Source organism: Rhinopithecus roxellana, chromosome 8 (assembly GCF_007565055.1).
Source record: "Rhinopithecus roxellana isolate Shanxi Qingling chromosome 8, ASM756505v1, whole genome shotgun sequence".
Classification (NCBI taxonomy): Eukaryota; Metazoa; Chordata; class Mammalia; order Primates; family Cercopithecidae; genus Rhinopithecus; species Rhinopithecus roxellana.
The window spans coordinates 95,551,943-95,574,203 of record NC_044556.1 but is presented as its reverse complement, the minus strand read 5'-3'; the positions used below and the strand labels follow the sequence as shown (position 1 = coordinate 95,574,203).

Sequence of the window (22,261 nt, the reverse complement as noted above, 5' to 3'; positions counted from 1 at the left end):
CTCCAGGTTTCATTACTTCTCTGGATTACTGCAATAGCATTCTAACTGATCACCACTTTTATGTATCAGATTCCCTCCCCAACCTGATTCTCTTCCTACAATCTCTACTTAGGCAAGACAGGTTACCTATACAGATAATCACACCAGAAACCTAGTAGTCTTCTCAGACTTTCAAAAATATAAATGTGTTTTGGGAGGCCAAGGCAGGTGGATCACTTGAGGCCATGAGTTTGAGACCAGCCTGGCCAACATGGTGAAACCCCTTCTCTACTAAAAATACAAAAATTAGCCAGGTGTGGTAGCAGGCAGCTGTAATCCCAGCTACTTGGGATGCTGAGGCAGGAGAATCTCTTGAACCCTGGAGGTGAAGGTTGCAGTGAGCCAAGATCGTGCCATTACACTCTAGCCTGGGTGACAGAGTGAGACACCATCTCAAAAAAAAAAAAAACAACAAATAAACATATTTATTTTTATGTATACACATATGTGTATACACACACATACATATGTAACATTAAGATCACCCATAAAGTTACGATTTTATCCCCAAGGATATGTAAACACGACACAAAAAATTTCTTTAGGAAATATCATCTGCCTACTTCCTTGTTTCTCATGTCTCCTTTCTTCCACCCAAACCTAACTAACTAATTCTAACCCCAAATATGCAAGGGAATAGTTTTCTTACATCAATGTCTAGGACAGTTTTCCTCTCCCTCATCTGCCATTCACAGCTCAAAAACTCAGCTCAGGCCAGGCACAGTGGCTCATGCCTGTAATTCCAGCACTTTGTGAGGTGAGTAGATCACTTGAGGTCAGGAGTTCAAGACCAGTCTGGCCGACACAGTGAGTCCTTGTCTATACTAAAAATACAAACATTAGCAGGGCGTGGTGGCGTGTGCCTAAAATCCCAGCCACTCGGGAGGCTGAGGCAGGAGAATTGCTTGAGCCCCGGAGACGGAGGTTGCAGTGAACCAGGATTGAGCCACTGTTCTCCAGCCTGGCAACAGAGCAAGACTGTCTCAAAAAAAAAAAAGGAAGATCCGCTCAGATGTCACCTTTTCTTAGAAACCTTCTCCAAGTACCCAAACTGGTCAGGTGCCCCTTCTTGTCACTCCCACAACATGCTATGCATGCTGCAATCATTGCCCTTATCCTACTTAACTGTAATTATTTGTTTACTTTTATGACTTCTTGTGCCCTTAAAGGCAGAGCCTGGATCTGTAACTTCTATATCTCAGAAACTGAGAATAATGAGTAGGATACTGTATATATTCCTAATGTTTGCTGCAATCAGCAGTATCTTATATGTTTCTAAAATGCTACTTTTAGATTAGAGTATTACACAATAACAGTGTAGCTGGGGAAATAAAAACAGCCTGAAGTACTAAGAGAAAGTAAGGTTACCATGGAAGTAAAGGTTACCCAGTCACAAAACAGTAGCGAGAACTAGAGGGTTGCTGTCCAGCATCAGAACTACAGAATGCTCAGATCCAACTGACATAGTTTTTCACATGAAAAAGTGGACTCAAGTCTTATTAAAGAATCGTTGGTGAAGGGGGAAGTAAAAAAAAAAAACAAAAAAACAACTCCTTCCTTTAATGTACAAAATGAAAATTCCCGCCAATTCACAAACCAGTTGAGAGCTTAAAAAGCTACATGTTAAACGCTGGATATGCATAGCAACCCTCTTCCCTTCATGCCTGCTCTGGAGTAGCAGTCAGAAAACAAAGTTGATATCCACCACAGAATTGTGGGGAAGATCAATGTAGAGAGAGATTTAAATAATAAGCCTTATAGGCAGTTAGCAATCAGAAACCGAAAGCTCTTGATAGAGAGGGAACAGGAGTTTCTCCATGTTCCAAAGAATATTGGTGTCTCAATTTGAAGGAAGCCATATTCTCTTTCGAAACTGGGGTGTTTATCTTGCTCTGTCGTGTTAACCCTGTTTTGACCTTTCTGCACAAATGAACACTACATTTAAGCCCAAACCAGACACTAATCACCAGGACATGCTAATATGCTTTTAAAATGAATTATTTTATTTCCTCCTAAAGTAGCTAAAAACGAATTTAGTGGTTAAAAACAACAAGAAACAAACAAAAACCAAATCAGTTGCCCCAGGACTGTGCAATCCTGAAGGCTATAAAACTTCCATCTCATAATTTCTTCATGAAAATCGTGGGTGACCAACATCTGCCAGCAAAAAAGACCGGTTAAAACCACGAGAGGAAGAGGGGGTTGGGGGGAAAAAAGGCAAGCGGGAGAGAAGCTGGGTGGCGCTGGCGGTCCTCCAAAATGATTTGTGAAAAAGGTACAATAATGACTGGAAGACAAAAACAGGCAATAAAAATGTCTAGAAGTTCTAAATTTTCCTACATTAAAGTGTTTAAAACTCTATCCCCACATACAAGCCAAGTGCTTTACTCCCAGGAATATAAGAGCAGCAAAGGGCGAGGTGCGGAGCCACAGGCTATCTCAGGGCGGGTCAGACCCGCAGGTTTCTCAGATTTGCCCAAAAGGTAGCTAGACACGCCCTCGCTAGAGATGGGGAGACTCCAATTCTCATCCCTCATTCCCGTGTTCAGGAGCTTTCTGAAGGCCCAGGGCCTGATAGATAGAAAGAAAGAGAAGGAACAAGTGGAAAGGAACCAAAGGAACCATAATCGGTAGAAACTTCCAAAAGCAGGCACACACAGACACACAACGATACACTGTTGTCCTGGAAACCAACCCAACCAACTAACCCCTCCTCGGGAGCCTAGGGGGCCAGCTCTTTTGGGCAAGGGTCTTGGGCCGGAGGAATAGGGAGTGGGAGAAAGGGGTACTATCTCGCGCAGCTCCGCTCTGGGCCTCTTTTCCCTGGGCGCCTACCGAGTAGAGGAGCACGACAGCGCTGGGACTGGTTGGGCCAACGGAGAAATAAGAGTTAGATGAACTGCGAGACTCCATGGTGCGGCTGCCGTCCCGGGCGGGGTCTGGGATTCTTTGCTAAGCAGTGGTGGTGCTGCTGCTGGGGGCGGTTCTTTCGCGCAGGACGGCCCTACTTCGCCTAGGGCGGCGGCACCCTCTGCAGCCGCACCACAGGACCCCGGGCGCCGCCATCTCAGCCAGGACGGAAGCCGCGCAGGGCCCTATGGCGCATGCGCGCAGTCGCGGAACCCGGAAGCGGGGATGCCGCGCGGCAGAATGAGGTTTGATTCCTCGGTTGATCCCACAATGTCGCAGGAGCAAGGCCCGGGGTCCGCCACGCCTCCCAGTTCTCCGACACTTCTTGACGCTCTGCTCCAGAACCTTTACGACTTCGGTGAGTGCGGGGTCCCAGGAGCCCACGTGGAGAGCAGATCTGAGGAACGTGGTTGTCCTGTGCGGCTCGTGCTGAATTGGCCTCTGCTTTGAGGCTAAAGGTTCTTGCATGTCAAGCACCCTTAACTTCGTCCCACCTGGTTCCAGTAGCGGATGCAGAACACATTTCTCCATCGGAAGTCACCCCTTGACCGGGCTCTGTCGAGTTATTCGTCAGACCTTACAACTCGTCCCCAACTCGTCCCCAAGTGTGGGGACCGTCGTACTTTCTTGTAGGAAGCACCGAGGCTTTCCGATTTAACGGGGGCAGTGCACACAGGACCTTGGACTCCCGAAGTAGCCCACTTTTCCATGAGCTCTGGGATGTCCCCTTTCCCCATGCCACCCCCAAGACCTGCCTGACCTTGGTGCGATAGTGTCATTTCGCTCTGGGACCTCGGGCCTGTTGGATAATTCACCAGCTTCATCCTTGTGTGTCCCTCGCCAGAGATACAGCCCTTGGCGAGTTGTCCTTTTCACAACTTTTTTTTTTTTTTTTTGAGACGGAGTCTTCCTTTGTCGCCCAGGCTGGGGTGCAGTGGCGCATCTCGGCTCACTGCAAGCTCCGCCTCCCGCGTTCACGCCATTCTCCTGTCTCAGCCTCCGAGTAACTGGGACTACAGACGCGCACCACCACGCCCGGCTAATTTTTTGTATTTTCAGTAGAGATAGGGTTTCGCCGTGTTAGCCAGGATGGTCTCGGTCTCCTGACCTTGTGATCCGCCCGCCTTGGCCTCCCAAAGTGCTGGGATTACAGTCGTGAGCCACCGCGGCCGGCATTTTTTTTTAAACAAGTACGCCAACCTTTTACTCTCCGTTCTTTATCTTGATGGGGGAAAAGGAAAATAAAAGAGCCCATTAAAGTCGCATGGCGTGTCAGTAGGAAGACCGTGCCTCATACTCTGAAGAGCTTGCCCGGGAGAAGGTGACACCCTTTGCACATGCACTAAGGAAAATCATTAGATTTCAGGACAACACACATTTCTTAAATTTACAGCGTGATATTTTAAAAGCTATTTTTATTTTGGAACGACTGCTCAAAATTCTAAGCTCACCTAAACAGTAGGAATAATAATTAAAAGTATTGAGAACTTGCCATATAGCACATGCTTTTCATGTATTTGCTCATTTAATTTTCAACTTAATAAAATAGACACTGTCATAAATCCCATGATTGCAAATGTAAAAACAAGTGCTAGAGGTTCATGAAACCTGTTACAGGTTGTCTAACTGGTAATTTTTGCAGAGCCTGGATTCTGATTCTAGCCCCAGACCCCACGCTTGTATTCACTAGTATTTCTGTGTCCTTGGACATACTGGAGGACAGAGAAGACTTAGTCTCTGACCTTGAGAAGTTTAAACTCTAGAGGAAAAGATTATTCTGCAAAATAATATAATTTATGTCAACACAGGCTGGAAATCATGGTAGGAACTCTGAAGGCATTGAATGTGTGTATTCATTTTTATATCCTTAATGCCAAAGTTTAGCTGGCTCTTAAATGTTTATTGTGTAAAAGATTAAGCAAATAGTAGCAAGCATAAATCAACAGCTGGTAATTTAGAGAGCTCTGTGGTATTTGTAATGCATGTGGGTAAGGATGCCTAGGATTCTGGTGAGAACTTTCAGGTGACTGGTTAGAGTTTGAACAAGTGAAATATAGAGTAAATAAGAGAATTTAATAGAAAACAAAGGCATTCAAATTGAGCCAGTTGTCTTAGGTTCATCTTAATTCCTAACTGTGAAAGAAAATAGGAAGACTATTTCATGTTCCTGTAACCCGGAGAGTGTTAAAAAGAAACAGTGGCTGCAGTGCCTGATATTTTTAGTATAAAGCCAATTGGGATTACCAGCCCTGGGGACTATTGCTGTGATGACACTTTGAGTAAGGACCAAGGTGGGGACTAAAGTGATTGTACTAATAAGGGTCGAAAACATAAATATAGTTACCTAGGAAAAGATGACCACATTTTGGATTCTCTGCATTTTGCAAATACACTCTATTTGAAGGAAAACAAATAGTTTATTTCTTTGTGTGTGCTTCTAGGTGCATATAGCCCTGGAATATATACAGGTACATTCATCTGATTTGATATTGATGATAGCTAAGACTGAAAATATTTATTTTCCTTCCTGTGTTTGAACAAACAGGAGATACGGAAGGTGAAACAGAACAGAAGAAGATCATAAAGAAAAGGGAAAACAAGAAGAGAGATGTGGAGGCTGCAGCAGCCTTGGCAGCAGAGCCATCTCCCCTACCTGGTTCTCCCATAAGAGGCCAGAGGAAGAGTGCTTCGAACTTCTTCAAGGAACTTAGAGAAGAGCGGCATTGTGCTCCTGCTGGGACCCCCACAGGTCCCTCTTCAGAACCAGAGATCCTTGCTGCTGCAGTTTATCCCTCTTCCCTAAAGAACAATAGGGAACAAGTAGAAGTGGTAGAATTTCACAGCAGAAATAAAAAAAGAAAATTGACGCCAGATCATAACAACAGCACAAAGGTAATGAGTTGGTTAGCTTATAGGTACGCGGTGAAACCCCTGGTACTGTAGTATTAGGTGAGTGGCTTTTTAGACTGTGGCAGGAATGCCTGACTATCCTTAGGCCTGCAGATTTGCCAAAAGGACTCACAGGACCCAAGACAGCATATAGCCCTTATCAGTCATGTAGGCCTACAGACTGACCTTAGTTATTCAAGTTCTAAACCTCCAGTGAAAAGCAGGTATTCACCATCAATCACATTGCTAGTGTAAACAGTCTGGGAAAACTTGGTACAGCAGTGGTTCAAGACTTCAGGTATGCAAAAACACTCTGATCAGGCAGAATATTCTAATTGCTCAATTCTCAGGAGCCAGCCAACTGCCAGTGGTGAAAATAGGACTTTCTTGAGAATGTGCAGGGTTTGATAAACACAGGCCTGCTGAGTTAACCCTTTCAGCAACTCTTTCTGGCGTTCCTGTTATGTGCTAGCCACAGTTGTAGGCACTGAGATATAGCAGTGAATAAAATATATAGAAATTCTTGCTCTTGAGGAAAAGCAATGCTGGTGGAAAAGCAATTTGATTTTTCTGAGCAGTAATCCTTTTCAGACTGAACTTGTAAATCTGACCCAAAATTCAGTCCTCAAGGGTGGTGTGGTTTCTCCTCCAAATGTTTTTAATGTTTTTTTTTGAGACGGAGTCTTGCTCTGTCATCCAGGCTGGAGTGCAGTGGTGCAATCTTGGCTCATTGCAAGCTCTGCCTCCTGTGTTCACGCCATTCTTCTGCCTCAGCCTCCCAAGTAGCTGGGACTACAGGCGCCCGCCACCACGTCTGCCTAGTTTTTTGTATTTTTAGTAGAGATGGGGTTTCACTGTGTCAGCCAGGATGGTCTTGATCTTCTGACCTCATGATCCACCCACCATGGCCTCCCAAAGTGCTGGGACTACAGGCGTGAGCCACTGTACCCGGCCCCAGATGTTTTTAATTTATTGACAAGCATGTCATAATGGCTTTGACAAATTCATTGCTATTCCATTTCTGTAACCTCCCCCATGTCCTGCAAACCTTTGTCTATCAACAAAAAAGTGAGGATTGTATGTATTAGTTTCTAAGGCCACTCTAACAAATTACCACAAACTTGGTGACTTCAACCAACAGAAATACATTCTCTTATAGTTCTGTAGTCCAGAAGTCCAAAATCAAATTGTTGGCAGGGCCATGCTCCCTCTGAGGGCTCTGGGGGAGAATCCTTTGCCTCTGACCAGAAGGTGGCTCTAAGAGTTTCCTTGGCTTGTGGTGTGTTACATAACTATAATCTCTGCCTCCGTCTTAACATGGCTTTCATCCCTGTGTCCCTGAGTCTCATGTTTCCCTCTGCCTTTCTCTTGGCTTTAGGGCCCACCCTGAATCTGGGATGATCTCCTCTTGAGATGTTTAATTGTGCTATAAAGATCCTTTTCCAAATACGATCATAATCACAGGTTCTGAAGAGGAGTAGGACATGGCCATATGTTTTTAGAGGCACAGTTCTACCCACTACAAAGATAGTTTGGCTTGCATTGTTCTTTATGAATGTGTGAATGTATGTTAGTGTCCAGTGCTTGCCACATCTTTATGGTTTTAAAAACCATCTGTATAATCTTTTCTAAAATTCAGGTAGCACTTCACGTCAAGCTCACTGGCATCTCTTCCTCAAAGATCCTTAGTGCATTCTGCTTGCTGAGCGTGGTGGCTCACATCAGTGATCCCAGCACTTTGGGAGGCCGAGGCCAGAGGATTGCTTGAGCTCAGGAAGTCGAGGCTGCAGTGGGCTGTGATTGTGTCACTGCACTCCAGCCTGGGTGACAGAGTGAGACTGTCTCAGAAAAAAAAAAAAAAAAAGATTTTTAGTGAATCTGTAACTGTATCTACCTTTATTTTAGGATTCTCGATAAGCTTCTTAACTCTTATGTTCCAAATACTAAGGCTCTGGTAACTGTTACGTGTGGGTCAAGAAATGGATTTCTTTGGTGTTTGGTGCAACCAGAGCCCCGAAGCTGGCCATATCCCACTACCCCAGTGTATCCTACAAATACTGGTATTTTCTGTATGTGTCATGATGTGAAAAATGTTGGAGAGCACTGCTTTGCAATATAATTCAGCCTTTGAAGACTTAAACTAACATAAAGCATTTAGGCACCCTTTCTTGTTTCTTCAAGTGTCTCAGACTTCAGTTTCCTCTTATGTTCCCTCATGTTCTTTCTGGAATGGCAAGTTTTTTTTTTTAATAGAAAGGACAGAAGAGTTGGGATTGAATGAGTCTGCATTTCCCTGTTGCTTAATAATAGAACATCCATGGCAGTCTGTCAGATTGTCTTTTGCTTCCTGTTCCAAGCGAGCCATTGTGCATTCAAGTTGGCTTTCCTCAGGAGCCTCAGCTCACTCTACATTTTGAACTTCCTGACCTTAATGAAATTTTTCATTTGTCATTGTTGCTGTGCCCTTTCTTCTTCTTCTTTATTTTTTTTAAATGTGTCCTTTGAAATGTGAGTGTATCTGGTTAAGGAGATAGAATGTGGACACATTAAAAACACATACACCCGTAAAACGACCTCAGAATGTTGCCATTGCAGCGTGGAAATAAATACACGTGAATATAATGCTAGTTCTTACAGCATATTCTGGGTATGCTAAGTAAAAGAGTAGTCAGCCAGCTGGTGCTAATTGGAATACACCATCTGTGCTGAGTTTATGTAACATGGGAAAGTATAGTTGTGCCCTTGTTCTCTAAAAACTTCTAAGCCATTGCAGGGCAGTTAAACAGACATGGGTGGCAAAAATATATGATGGTTAATGATAACCTCCATGACCAATCGTAGCATCAATTGGTCATTTTTAGAGAATGCTTGAGAAAGGAAGAAGGGGATGGTGCGTTGGACAACAATCCAGCTAGCCCTGCCTAGACCCAGGAAATGACCTTATTTTTCCAGAACTTGTGCTATAAATTCTATGATTAAGCTGCCTTGTGCATTGAAGCAGGTTTTCATGGGTTTATCTGGGAACTTGGCCACCATTTATATATATATATTTTTATGTTTAGAGACAAGGTGTCACTCTGTCACTTCTGCTGGAGTGCAGTAGTGCGATCATAGCTCACTGCAGCCTCCAATTCCTGGGCTCAAGCCGTCCTCCTGCCTCAGCCTCCCAAGTGGCTAAGACTATAGGGCACACCACTATGCCTGGCTCATTTTAAAGTTTTTTGTAGAGTTTGGGTCTTGTTTTGTTGCCCAGGCTTGGTCTTAAACCACTTGTCTCAAGAAGTCCTTTTGCCTCGGCCTCCCAAAGCACTGGGATTATAGGTTTGAGAGCCACTGTGCCCAGCCATCATGTCCCTTTTTTTTTTTTTGAGATGAAGTCTTGCTCTGTCACCAGGCTGGAGTGCAGTGGCCTGATCTCAGCTCACTACGACCTCTGCCTCCTGGGTTCAAGCGATTCTCCTCCCTCAGCCTCCTGAGTAGCTGGGACTACAGATGCACACCACCATGCCCAGCTAATTTTTGTATTTTTAGTAGAGACAGGGTTTCACCACGTTGGCCAGGATGGTCTCGATCTCAACCTCATGATCTGGGAGTGCTGGGATTACAGGCGTGAGCCACTGCGTCCGGCCCATGTCCCATTTTTAATGTAGTGACTATACCAGTAATTTGACTGGAAATAGTAAGAGATCACATATGCATTCCTCCACTTATTCCAGCAATCACTGGGTACCTGCTCTCTGCAGATCTTGCAGATGGAGCAGTGAAGAAGGTAATAGTGCTTTGGGTTTATGGAGTATACTATACAATCTACTTCGGAGTCAAGCAATATAATATAATTAGAAAGAATTATAAACAAATAGGTTTGTGGAGTACCATGCAGAACCTAGTCTAGATATAGTGCTCAGGGAGTTCTCTCAGGAGGCAGCATTCAGGCTAATGCTGTATTAAATGGTGCTGGTGAATGGGACAGAGAAGAGCGAGCCAAGGAGGGGAAAACAGCCTTGCTAACACTGTGGGGTGTGAAGAGGCCTGGCATGTTCAAGGAGCTGGAAGAAGTCTAGCAGAACTAGGACAGAGGGGAGAATGGTTGGTGCTGATACAAGAGAGACAGGCTGAGACCAGCTCTTGCCGAGTCTCATAGGCAGTAGTGAGCCTTGGGACTTTAGTCTTAAGTACATGAGAAGCCACCAAAAAATTTCATGCAAGAGCATGAGGTGATCTGATTTACATTTTAAAAAGATCACTGTAGCTCCTATATGGTAAATGGATTATAAGGGAGCAATAGCAAGAGGCATGAGGAGACTGATTTAGGGGTTTGTTGCAGTGGTCCAGGTTCAAACAGCATGGCCTGGACTAATGATCTCAAAAAAATGAATGGGGAAACCTACTCTTTCATAGGTGCAAGACTGTCTGTAAGGAAGAAAATTCTTACGCTTTAAGCAATGGAAGTGTCAGATGTAGCTTAACACGCCTGTGTGTTGCTCAGCCCTTAGGGCTGTGTCGCTGCCATTTCTCCATAGCTAGCATTGGGCTGTTTTAACGTGAATCATTCACTGGCCCTGTTTCAGGAACCTTAGCCTCCTTTGTGGCCTTAGATAAGAAAGAGATAAGAAACACATAACAGAATAGTGTTCTGTAGATCAGAAGGGACCTTTGCATCCTGAGACTGAGGTACATGGAGGCTGCCCCTGAGCATATAGCGAATTGCTAATACTTACTGGGGGTGTACTGAGAGTGTTTATTCATTAACTCATTTATGAGGGGTGTACTGAGAGTGTTTATTCATTAACTCATTTATGGCCTCAAGCCTCACAATTCCTGGGACCTGTCTTCATTTCACAGAGGAGCTTGAGACTTCCAAGAGGTTAAGTTACTTGCCTGTAGTTAAACTTTAACCTCACAGCCCCATATCTATAATTCCGAACACCCAGAGCTCTGAAACCACAATTTGATTGATCCTTTTTCTTTTAAGATTGGTGCAAATTTATTTGACAGAAAAACCTGACAAAGCTTTTAAAAATCATTTTTGTTCGGCCGGGCACGGTGGCTCATGCCTGTAATCCCAGCACTTTGGGAGGCTGAGGCAGGTGGATCAGAAGGTCAGGAGTTCAAGACTAGCCTGGCCAATATGGTGAAACCCTGTCTCTACTAAAAATACAAAAAGTAACTGGGCATGGTGGCGGGTGCCTGTAGTCTCAGCTACTTGGGAGGCTGAGGCAGGAGAATCGCTTGAACCCGGTAGTCGGAGGTTGCATTGAGCCGAGATCATGCCACTACACTCCAGTCTGGGCAACAGAGTAAGACTCCCTCTCAAAAAAAAAAAAAATTTTTTTTGTTTGTCTCATTTGGTATGAATATTCATTGATATTGCCACAGAAATACTAATGTGTTTAATTATGAGTTACTGCCTTGGACCCTACTGAAAGTGGTCTGTAATATTCAGTATGTTCAGTTTTGCCTTTTTAAAATGTAAAGACTTCTGAATTTTAAAGCTGGAACCTGACCCTAAGGATGCCAAATAAAGGATTATGGAACTGAAGTAAGTGTCAAAGGTCGGGTTCAGACCCCAGGCGTTCTGGCTTCAACACTGTGTACTTAACTGCTATACTAGAGAGAGCATAGGTGAGGTTAGGCTCTGCTCTTTGTCTTTTGAGGGACACAAGTACACTGCCTCTGAGCCGTAACGAGACATAGAGACATTTCTCACAAGTTATCATCTGATGGCTTTGACCGTTCCCCAAATTCTTGCAGCTCCCACACTTCCCCGCAATATGGATGTAGCCCACTGCACAGTGCTCCACCTGGAAATCCTCCATGCTCCAGTGCCGCTTATTACTTTTACGCCAGACTTCCTGTTCCTGAGTAGAGCAGTGTCAGATGGGTGTTAGGAAGAAAATAATCTAGCTGAAGTAATTTAGACTCATCAAGGTATGAACAAACTTCTTAATATTCATACAGCTGCCTGCATTTTTAAAAGAGCGTTTGTTTACTGAGCTGCTCTTTCTCTAACTGGAGACAGGTTGGTTGGACTCTTCAACTAATAGACTTTAAAAAAAAAAAGAGAAAATCACAGCCGCGTAAGAGAAAATACCTAAATCATCCATAGACAGGTTTGCCGAGTCTTGTGGTCTGCCTGCCTTCATCTCTCACTTTTCTTCCAAACAGTTCTTTCTTTTTCTAGCTTTTCCTCCTTCTTCCCTGCCCAACATATAAGTTCTCAAAATCTCCATACATATCCCTCTCCTTGTATGGGATAGTAAGGCTAGATTAGTTGGGATAGGTTAGACGTAATCCCTACGTCCCAGTGGTTTAAAAGACAAAAGTTAATTTTTCTCATGTTACATGGCCATTGGAATTTGCAGAGGCAGGTCTCCTGTGCCACACCATCCTCATCTAGGGACCCAGGATGATGGGGTGCCACCATCTGGAGGGTTGTTAGTTGCTTTAATGAAGGAAAGGGGAGTTAATGAAGGGCTCTTAAGGGTTTCACGTGGAAGTAGGCACATACCCCCTCTGCTCATGTTTCTTTGGCCAGGGAAAGCCACCTGGGCATTCCTAGCATCAAGCAGACAGGGAAGCGTGAGTCGCCTGTGTGCCTGGAAGTAGAGGAGGACCCAGTATTGCCTATGGGCAGTAATGCCTCCTACCGCAGAGAATATGGGGGGAAAGAAAACCGAGGAGACCACTGATGGTTTCTCAGTCAGGTCATGTATTATGAATAATGTGCTGAAGTGATTCTCAAGCTATGAATAAAAATAAAAATTAGGTAGTGGTGGGTCGTGCTAATAGGGACTCAGCATCTGTGAAATAATGAGCCAAGAATTTTTTTCCCCAAAAGTTTGTGTTTGATACATGCACAGATCTAGACCTCAGACCCTTTCTCAAAAAGCCATCAATAGCTACAAAACTAAGATGTTGCTGGTGAACTGTTTAACGAGGGATGAGGACACCGAGGTATCTGTGTCTGTGCCAGAGCTACCACCAAGGGGCTCTTGGTCTAGTCGGCCCTTCAGCCCTGGTGTCCCCACGGCCAAGGTGCAGGGGATTAGGTATTCTCTGTGGCTGCTGATGGGGACAGCAGGGACTAGGAGAGGCCTGACATTGCTCCTCTCTTTTGTAGGCCAGTTTCTCTCCAGGGCCGAGGGGTTTCAACCTCATAGTAGCTGTCATACAGTTGGCCAAGAATTTTGTTACTGTGCTGAAATCCTCTTTAAATTGCTCCATTCTCATGCTAATCTCTAGTAACAAATCAGCCAAAACCATCTATGACATCTCCAGTATTGCTAGAAATTTGACGTGTCTAGCACCACTGCACTCCAGCCTGGCAACAGAGTGAGACCCCATCTCAAAAAAAAGAAGAAAGAAAAAAGAAGTGGAAATGTTCAACTTAGAAAGTTGATTTAGCCATTACTTCAGTGATGCAGGTAGGAGGAAAGAGAGGAATTACTTAAATGTTTAGAAAAGGTGGTAAATACCTTAGGGGATCTTGGAGATCTGGGAACAGTATACAGGGTTTTGTTTGATTTTTTAGGGCTTAAATATGGTCGTAGTAAATAGATTGGATGTGCATGGCAGTGGAAAAGATATCATAACTTGAAAGTAAATGTGGAATTTTTTCCAGTCATGGAATAGGAAGAAGACTCTTTCTGGGGTAGATACATTGGAAGTGGCTCACACAGAGTCCTCCATGCTATGCCTGTGGTATTACTGAAGGCACTTGATGCTGTCAGCCAAGTGGGAGACAGGTTTGGAGAAAATCTTAAGCCAGGAAGGAAGATGAAGTAAATGGAAAGTGCGTCTGTTGTGATTAATAGCACAGAGCTAGGCCATACTCCTGGACCCTGACAGTGGTCCTCTGCTGTCCCGTCCTCTGTTACCATCAGCACCCCAATCCTGTGGAGAGCCAGTCAGTGTCCGGTGTGACAGTGGATGCCTGTGATGCTGCTGACGGTATAGTCAGTAGATCCGTTAGGAATAAGAGCATTGGGTAAGCCTTGCTGTATTTTGGACCCTGTGCCACACACTTACTACACTTTATCCTGTTTTATCATAATAACCCCCCTGTGAATTAAGTGCAGAGGTCCTCGTGATCTGAAGAGTCATTTCATAGGGAGACAGGAGCCATCGTCTATGAAAACTTGCAGTGACTGACTGTCCAAACCCACACACCTTAAATACAGTGTTGGAGGCTAGGGTGGGGGATGAGGAACCAGGCTAAGCGGAAGCACAGCTCCTGGAGAAGGAGAGAGCGAGTGGACTCCACTGTGGCTGCCTCGTGGACTGTGTAGTTGCAGGGTGGACTGCCACCATTGGTGGACAATGGCACATGGTGCCGTTGTGATAGGCACCTCTTGGCAGGTAGGGCAGGGGACAGGTTGTTCTAAAGAGTCACGTATTTTGGGGGCATTTGCAGCAGCATCATTTTCTATTAGGAATTATAAACCAAATCTCCACCATGCTAGGAATCTGATGTTCCTGAAAGAACTGTTTAGCCCATTACTCTAGTGACCAGATGGGAGGGAAGAAAGAAATAATTACTTGAATATAGCAGTTTTACTCTCTAAATTTTACCCTCTAAAATTCCTGCTCATAGGCTTCCTTTCCTAAACCCTCCCAGCAAGCAGCAAGCAGAATTTTCTGTATGTGATATGTGAGATTTAGGCATTGCTCTCTTACCAGCTTTCCTTTTTTTCTCAGTTTCTCATCATTACTTTTATAAGCTTTGAGACCCTAAAAAGTATTGTCTTTATTTTTCTTCTGTTAGTTGTTAATTAGGATTTTGAGCAACATGCTTGTATTACTTTTGACATTTAGCCATCTGGGCCAGTTTCAAGGTTTCTTTCTGTTTTCCAATTTTTAAATTGTGGTGAAATACACATGAATGTAAAATTGACCATTTTAACCTTTTTTTTTTTTTTTTTTTTCTGAGATGATGTCTCACTCTGTCGCCCAGGCTGGAGTGCAGAGGCGATCTCGGCTCACTGCAAGCTCCGCCTCCCGGGTTCATGCCATTCTCCTGTCTCAGCCTCCCGAGTAGCTGGGACTACAGACGCCTGACACCTCGCCCGGCTAATTTTTTGTACCTTTCGTAGAGATGGGGTTTCACTGTGTTAGCCAAGATGGTCTCGATCTCCTGACCTCATGATCCACCTGCCTCAGCCTCCCAAAGTACTGGGATTACAGGCATGAGCCACCGCACCCGACCCATTTTAACCATTTTTAAGCATGCAGTTCAGTAGTGTTAAGCTCATTCACAGTGTTGTGCTGCCCTCATTACCATCCATCTTTAGAACCCTTCTCAGCTTGCCAAACTGATGCTGATGTTCTATACCCATTAAACACCAACTCCCCATTCCCTCCCCCCGGCCCCTGGCGGCTGCCATTCTAACTTCTGTCTGTGTGAATTTGACTCCTCTGGGTATTTCATGAAATGGAATCATGCACATTCCCTTCTGTGACTGGCTTATTTCACTTCGCATCATGTCTTCAAGGTTCATCCATGTTGTAGCATGGGTTAAGAGTTCCTTCTTTTTTCAGGCTGTGGAATATTCCAGCAAGTGTATATGCCACGTTCAAAAATATCTGTTCATCTGTTGGTGGACATTTGAGTTGCTTCTGCATTCATTATGAATAATGCTGCTATGAATGTAGGTGTACAAATATCTCTCCAGGTTCTTTTGGTTATATGCCCAGAAGAGGAATCGTCAGATCATATAATTCTATTTTTTAATTTTTGGGGAACCATGATAATTGTTTTCCCCAATGCCTATACCACGTGGTAAAACATTCCCACCAATACAGGACATGGGTTCTAGTTTCTCTACATCCTTGCCAACACTTGTTATTTTCTGGTTTTTTGATAGTAGCCAGTCTAGTGGGTGTGAGAGAGTCACTTTCAGGTTCCTTAAAACATTACTCTTTTGGTGATAGATACTATAATGATATAGTAACAGATAATCTAAATAAGAATTTTTTTCTCTCAGCAGACTGAATCTGGTGTTTTGGAGAGAGACGTGGATATACGAGAATTTAACCTAGAAAAGGTATGTACTTTGAGATTGTTAAATTATTTATAATTAACTTTACTTACAATATTTGTTTGTAAATGTATGTTTGTATTAAATTTATTATAAGTTTATAACATGACATGCAAACTGTGTAGTATAAATGTTAGATATTATAAAAATCAACAGTTTTTTGTTTTGGAGATAGAGTTTCACTCTTGTTGCTCAGGCTTGAGTGCAATGGCGCCATCTCGGCTCACTGCAACCTGCACCTCCTGGGTTCAAGTGATTCTTCTGCCTTAGCCTCCTGAGCAGTTGGGATTACAGGTGCCTGCCACCACACCCAGCTAAGTTTTTGCATTTTTAGTAGAGATGGGATTTCCCCATGTTAGTCGACCTCATGGGATAAACCCGCCTCGGCCTCCCAAAGTGCTGGGATTACAGGCATGAGCCACTGCACCTGGCCAAAATTAACAGTTTTATAATATCTAAAAATTATTTTACATGTCTAAAAGTTGGGAAAATGGTTAAGCAAATCATACTGCATTCCCCCCCTTTTTTTTTTTTTGAGACAGTCTCCCTCTGTCACCCAGGCTGTAGTGCAGTGGTAGGATCTTGGCTCACTGCAGCCTCTGGCTCCTGGGTTCAAGTGATCCTCCCACTTCAGCCTCCCGAGTAGCTGGGATTACAGGCATGTGCCACCACACCCAGCTAATTTTTGTATTTTTAATAGAGGTGGGGTTTCACCATGTTGGCCAAGCTGGTCTTGAACTCCTGACCTCAAGTGATCCACCTGGCTCGTCCTCCCAAAGTGCTGGGATGACAGGCGTGAGCCACCACGCCCGGTCTGCACTCACTTGATTGAGTATTATATACTCATTTAATACATGATGGTTTTGTGACTACAGTGCCACTGATGCAATGCTAAGTATGGGGATATGTATATTCTGTGGTTGTAATGTTTTAAAAAGCACGTAAGAAAAAAGATGGGAAGAAGTAATCCGACAACTAAGAGTGGGTATTGCTGACGTTTTCTCTTCTTTCTAAAACGATGGATCTGTGTTTGAAGCTGCTGTGATAAATGGTTTCTAAGTGTGAGTGTGTGTGTTTGGAGAGGTGTTTTTCAGTTGAAATTATTGCCTTTATGGACAATGCCTTGTTTTAGAGAGCATCTTAAAGCTCTTAACTACAGAGCTCTGCATTGAATCCTGGCTCTGTTTTTACTTTGTGCAGAGATAATTCTTTGTATCAGCTATTCAAATTGCACATGGGAGAGGGCCGGGCACGGTGGCTCATGCTTGTAATCCCAGCACTTTGGGAGGCTGAGGCGGGTGGATCACGAGGTCAGGAGATTGAGACCATCCTGGCTAACACGGTGAAACCCCGTCTCTACTAAAAAATACAAAAAATTAGCCGGGCATCGTGGCGGGCGTCTGTAGTCCCAGCTACTCGGGAGGCTGAGGCAGGAGAATGGCATGAACCCTGGAGGCGGAGGTTGCAGTGAGCCGAGATCATGCCACTGCACTCCAGCCTGGGTGACAGAGCGAGACTCCGTCTCAGGAAAAAAAAAAAAAAAAAAAAAAAAAAAAAACCATGGGAGAGGGCCAGGCACGGTGGCTCACACCTGTAATCCCAGCACTTTGGGAGGCTGAGGTGGGAGGATCACTTGAGCCTAGAAGTTCAAGGCCAGTCTGGGCAACATGGTGAGACTTCTTCTCTACAAAACTTGTTAAGAATTAGCTGGGTGTGGTGGTGCGTGCCTGTAGTCCTAGCTACTCGGGAAATCATGCCTAGGAGGTCAAGGCTGCAGGGAGACATGTGAGACATGATCACGCCTCTTTTTAACTGTACTCCATCTTGTGGGGGTAACAGAGCAAGACCCTGTCTCCAAGGAAAAAAATGGGAGAAAGATGTTGTGAGAGATGGTATGATAGGAGAGCCTCCATAGAGCTCCTTTGACCACACGACAGTGGAGTTATTATTCCTATGTGCTGTTATTGCAGAGCAGTGAATCTGAAATGCATTACTTCTGGCAATGTGTTTTTTTCTTGGGAGTTGTTGGAACACACTGGCGTCTGATTGTGCTTTGTGTCCGCAGGCTCGTTTAGAAGTGCACCGCTTTGGGATCACTGGTTATGGAAAAGGAAAGGAGAGAATCCTGGAACAGGAACGTGCCATTATGTTGGGCGCTAAGGTGAGGGGCTGCTGCTACCTTTCATCACCAGACAACATGCCAAAAAAGCAAGAGCAAGGAAAGCCAAGAGCAAGTCAGGGCAAGGGACACTGGCACATTTTTGCGGAATAAAATATGATGGTTTGTTTCCTTGTTCTTTCATGACAGCCTCCTAAGAAGAGTTATGTGAATTACAAGGTTTTACAGGAGCAAATTAAAGAAAAAAAGGCAGCAAAGGAAGAAGAAAAGAGACTGGTAGGTGTGATGGTCTGTCCTTTATTCAGCTAGAATGGGAAGATGGATGCTCTTTGACACAGTGGAATGCCGGAAGCCGCTGCTTGGAGAGCAGTGAAGGCACCAGAGTTAAAGGATCCCATGCTCACCACTTCTTCAAGTTAGCTCTGTTTAGTAATACCAGCCAAGTAATCTGGCATACTTACTTGCAAGATTTGCTTTGAAATAGCAAACTCCTTGTCTTAGTCCGTTTGTGTTGCTGTGAAGGAATGCCTGATGCTGGGTAATTTATAAAGAAAAGAGGCTGATTTGGAGCATAGTTCTGCAGACTGCACAGGAAGCATAGCACTGGCATCTGCTTGGCTTCCAGTGAGAGTCTGAAGCTGCTTCCACTCATGAGGGAAGGCAGAGGGAAGCCCATGTGTACAGAGATCACATGGCAAGAGCGAGACGTGAAAGAGCGAAGCAGCAGCGTGGAGAGGTGCTGGGCTCTTTTTAACAAACAGCTCTCATGGGAAATGGGAAGTAACCGAGGGAGAACTCGCTCATTACCATGAGGACAGCACCAAGCCATTCATGAAGGATCCGTTGCCATGACCCAAACACCTCCCACTAGGTCCCGTCTCTAATGTTGGGATCAAATTTCAACCTGAGGTTTGGAGGGTCAGATATCCAAACTATAGCAATCCTGTTCCAATAATGCAGGCTACTTTGATCTTTCTTCTATACTTAGTTTTTTTTGTTGTTGTTTTGTGTGTTTTTTTTTTTTTTTTTTTTGCATTTTACATTGTATAACCTTGTATACAACACAAGGGCCTATGAAAAACCACAAGGGGAATAGATGTTACGCTTTCTACCTTTCACCTAAAATGGAAGATTTGAGCTTTCAGTGTAAGACTATTAGTCTTACCTGGAATAGCCATTCACATTTTTTCTTTTTCTTTGTAACTGAGACTGGGTCTTGCTGTGTTACCCAGGCTGGTCTTGAATTCCTGGGATCAAGTGATCCTCCTGCCTTGGCTTCCTGGAGTGCTAGGGCTATAGGCATGAGCCACCATGCCAGGCCCAGCCTTTCACATTCTTGAACGGGTTTTAGGGTAAAACTTTGAGACTGTTATGTTTAATATGCCCACTTGAAAGAAATATTAAAAATGGTATCTCAGTGACCTGGTCACAAACCTCTTGCCTTTGTTTGAATCCCATTATTCATTACTGATGTATATATGATCTTAAATTCTGAAATCAGGCCCAAGAAACAGATATTTTCAAGAGAAAGAAGAGGAAAGGACAGGAGGACAGGTGAGTGATTTTATCAGGCCCTGGAGTTGAACAATCTGGATGAACCTACTGATTAGTTCTGAAAAGGATGCCTTGAATGTATGTGGTGTTGCTAGCCCATTAGAGTGCTTCACTCTCTCTCATTTATCCTCATCAAAGTAGGATTTAGTAAATTGTGCAAGATCAAACAACTGCCTGAGAACTGAATTAGGAAGTTTCTCCAATCTCCCACTTTTCACCGACACTCCAAGTGACTAGTGGAAAAGCTGCGTATTACATTTCCAAGAAAAGACTTCTGTTCTAATAGTGCTGCTACAGCAGCATAGTCTGGGTCTGTATTGCCTGCTCTTTGACATACCACGTAAGATAGAGCACCGTAATTATGAATAAGGGATGTTGACTTCGTTGCTTTATACTTGTTTCTTAGCTTTTGTTCAAGTGCCTTTTTCTCTCTCTTTGAGTTTCTGTTTCAGAACGGACTCTTTTTGTCTTAGCCTGTTTTCTTTGGCTCCTAGTGCACTTGTATGTGCTGTAAAATAGTCATTTGTTCTGGCCACCGATCTCTATCTGTTGAATGCCTCTTTGTGCCAGGCATGTGGGTGCCTTAGGTGTTGGTGTACAGCTGTAATCACACTAAAGATATCCCTGCCCTTGGGGAGCTTCACTGTAGGGAGAGAAACACCCCAAAACATACACATGGATAAGTAAGATGATATCAGGTGCTGGCAAGTATTGTAGAGAAGCTGAAAGAGAGCATTGTGAAAGAAAACCACAGGGAGGGGGTGAGCTGGGAAATTAGTCTGAGGAGGTGACATCGGAGCTGAGAACTGAACAAAGAAGAAGGGCAGCCTGGAAAGGTCTGGTAGCAGAACATTCCTCTCAGAAGAAACCAGTGCGAGGGCCCCGAGGCAGGAAGGCAGTGGCATGTTTCAGGGACCACAGGAAGGCGTAGTGGGGTAGGGGGTGTGCGTGGCAGGCAACCAGGAATTTGCAGGCCAGACTGCAGTGGCCTGGTTGGTGGTACTGCGATGCTTTTTGGTAAGTTTAAGACTATTTATAGTACCTTTCTCTCACTTTAAATGTAGGAAATCCAAAAAGAAGAAGTCCGCTCCCAGTATTTTGTCAAATGGACGGATTGGACAGGTTGGAAAATTCAAAAATGGAACACTGATTCTGAGCCCAGTTGATATCAAGAAAATAAATTCTTCCAGAGTGGCCAAATGAAGTCCTTTATCAGATAAAACGAGGATGGGAACAACTGAGTCAACTGCAGTGGCCCTGGACCCTGTGTGACTCTAGAGAGATCATTCTTACCACACATTTCACAGACTGCTTTTTCATTTTAGAAAAAAAGTCAGACAGAAGTAACATCTCTAGCTGCTGAAGTGTCTGTTTCATGGTGCTGAACGCGTTAGGCCCAGTGCAGCATGAATGTGAAGTGAACTCACTGAAAAGTTTTTTAATGTTCTCCAGCAGACTTCACTCCTGTTTCATGTTCACCGGTATTTGGTGCATTTGCCTGGAATACAATTTTTTATAACTTTACTGTTTTGTAAATGCTAGTAGTTTATATTAAATTGCCTTATAATATTTTTAATGATTTAATGTTACAATATCATGGAATAACCAAGAATCTGATAATTTATCAGTTTTGTGGAAAAGCAGTTTTAATTTTTAGCCTACCATGTGTATAAAATCTACTTGGGAAGAAGTTACATAAGTAAAATACGTTTGTAGTATATGTGTCTGTGACTGTTGAATAATGGATGGTTTTAACACACAGTTTTGTGCCCACGTTCAAGTGAATGTTACTTCTATCAGAGTCTTCATCACCTTTGCAGCCATATGTATGTTCTTAATGATATTGGCCTTGCTTAAAGCTTGTAGCACATTAAAAAAAAGTCTTCGATGATGGTGACAATTTGGGCTTTTAAAATTTTGTTTTTTCAATTTTTTTTTTTTTTTTTTTTTTGAGACGGAGTCTTGCTCTGTCGCCCAGACTGGAGTGCAGTGTCGCGATCTGGACTCACTGCAAGCTCCGCCTCCTGGGTTCAAGCAGTTCTCTTGCCTCAGCCTCCCGAGTAGCTGGGACAACAGGCACACGCTGCCATGCCCAGCTAATTTTTTGTATTTTAGTAGAGACGGCGTTTCACCATGTTGCCCAGGCTGGTCTGAACTCCTGAGCTCAGGCAATCTGCCTGCCTCAGCCTCCCAAAGTGCTGGGATTACAGACTGTTTTTTCAATTTTTTAGAGACAAGGCCTTGATCTGTCACTGAGGCTGCAGTGCCCCAGCATGATCATAACTCACTGTGGCCTTGAACTCTTGGGCTCTTGCCTCAGCCTCCTGAGTAGTTGGTACTAAAGGCATGTGCCACCACACCCAGCTGATTTAAAAGATGTTTTGTAGGCCAGGCCTGGTGGCTCATGCCTGTAATCCTAGCACTTTGGGAGGCTGAGGCTGGCAGATCATGAGGTCAGGAGATCGAGCCCATCCTGGCTAACATGGTGAAACTCCATCTCTACTAAAAAATACAAAAAAATTAGCCCCGCGTGGTGGCGGGTGCCTGTAGTTCCAGCTACTCGGGAGGCTGAGGCAAGAGAATGACATGAACCCGGGAGGCAGAGCTTGCAGTGAGCCGAGATCCGGCCACTGCACTCCAGCCTGAGCAACAGCGAGACTCCGTCTCAAAAAAAAAAAAAAAAAAAAAAAAAAAGTTTTGTAGGGACTGCATC

General features: G+C 44.1%; 2 protein-coding genes across 6 annotated transcripts in view; one reads left to right on the top strand and one right to left on the bottom strand.

Annotated features, from left to right (window-relative positions):
- Positions 1–3,158, bottom strand: part of GNPAT (glyceronephosphate O-acyltransferase) — a 34,707-nt gene extending 31,549 nt beyond the window's left edge. The window contains exon 1 of one of the 3 annotated variants that reach the window (XM_010374052.2): positions 2,875–3,158. In XM_010374052.2, the coding sequence (XP_010372354.1) occupies positions 2,875–2,952 (78 nt within the window). In that variant the 5' untranslated portion in view covers positions 2,953–3,158. The remainder of the gene's footprint in view (positions 1–2,874) is intronic. The other 2 variants (XM_030935519.1, XM_030935520.1) reach the window with 2 other exon arrangements.
- On the top strand, positions 3,124–21,268 carry C8H1orf131 (chromosome 8 C1orf131 homolog). Of its 3 annotated transcripts, none has more exons than XM_010374054.2 (7): positions 3,124–3,307; positions 5,495–5,841; positions 15,825–15,881; positions 17,941–18,036; positions 18,184–18,270; positions 19,496–19,548; positions 20,613–21,268. In XM_010374054.2, the coding sequence occupies exons 1-7, from the start codon at positions 3,175–3,177 to the stop codon at positions 20,749–20,751; spliced, it is 912 nt and encodes a 303-aa protein (XP_010372356.1). In that variant the 5' UTR covers positions 3,124–3,174; the 3' UTR covers positions 20,752–21,268. The 3 variants fall into 3 exon arrangements, with proteins under 3 accessions (XP_010372356.1, XP_010372355.1, XP_030791381.1); XM_010374053.2 differs by having other exon boundaries at positions 15,822–15,881; XM_030935521.1 differs by lacking the exon at positions 19,496–19,548 and having other exon boundaries at positions 15,822–15,881.
- Positions 21,269–22,261: the final 993 nt, after the last annotated feature.

What these genes read in the sequence shown, in the direction of transcription:
- C8H1orf131 (XM_010374053.2), top strand. Translation starts at nt 3,175, where the DNA reads ATGCCGCGCGGCAGAATGAGGTTTGATTCCTCGGTTGATCCCACAATG. An exon ending in AGGAAGAAGAAAAGAGACTG is followed by an intron (nt 18,271 to 19,495) that starts GTAGGTGTGATG and finishes TTCTGAAATCAG; the next exon opens with GCCCAAGAAACAGATATTTT. An exon ending in AGGAAAGGACAGGAGGACAG is followed by an intron (nt 19,549 to 20,612) that starts GTGAGTGATTTT and finishes CTTTAAATGTAG; the next exon opens with GAAATCCAAAAAGAAGAAGT.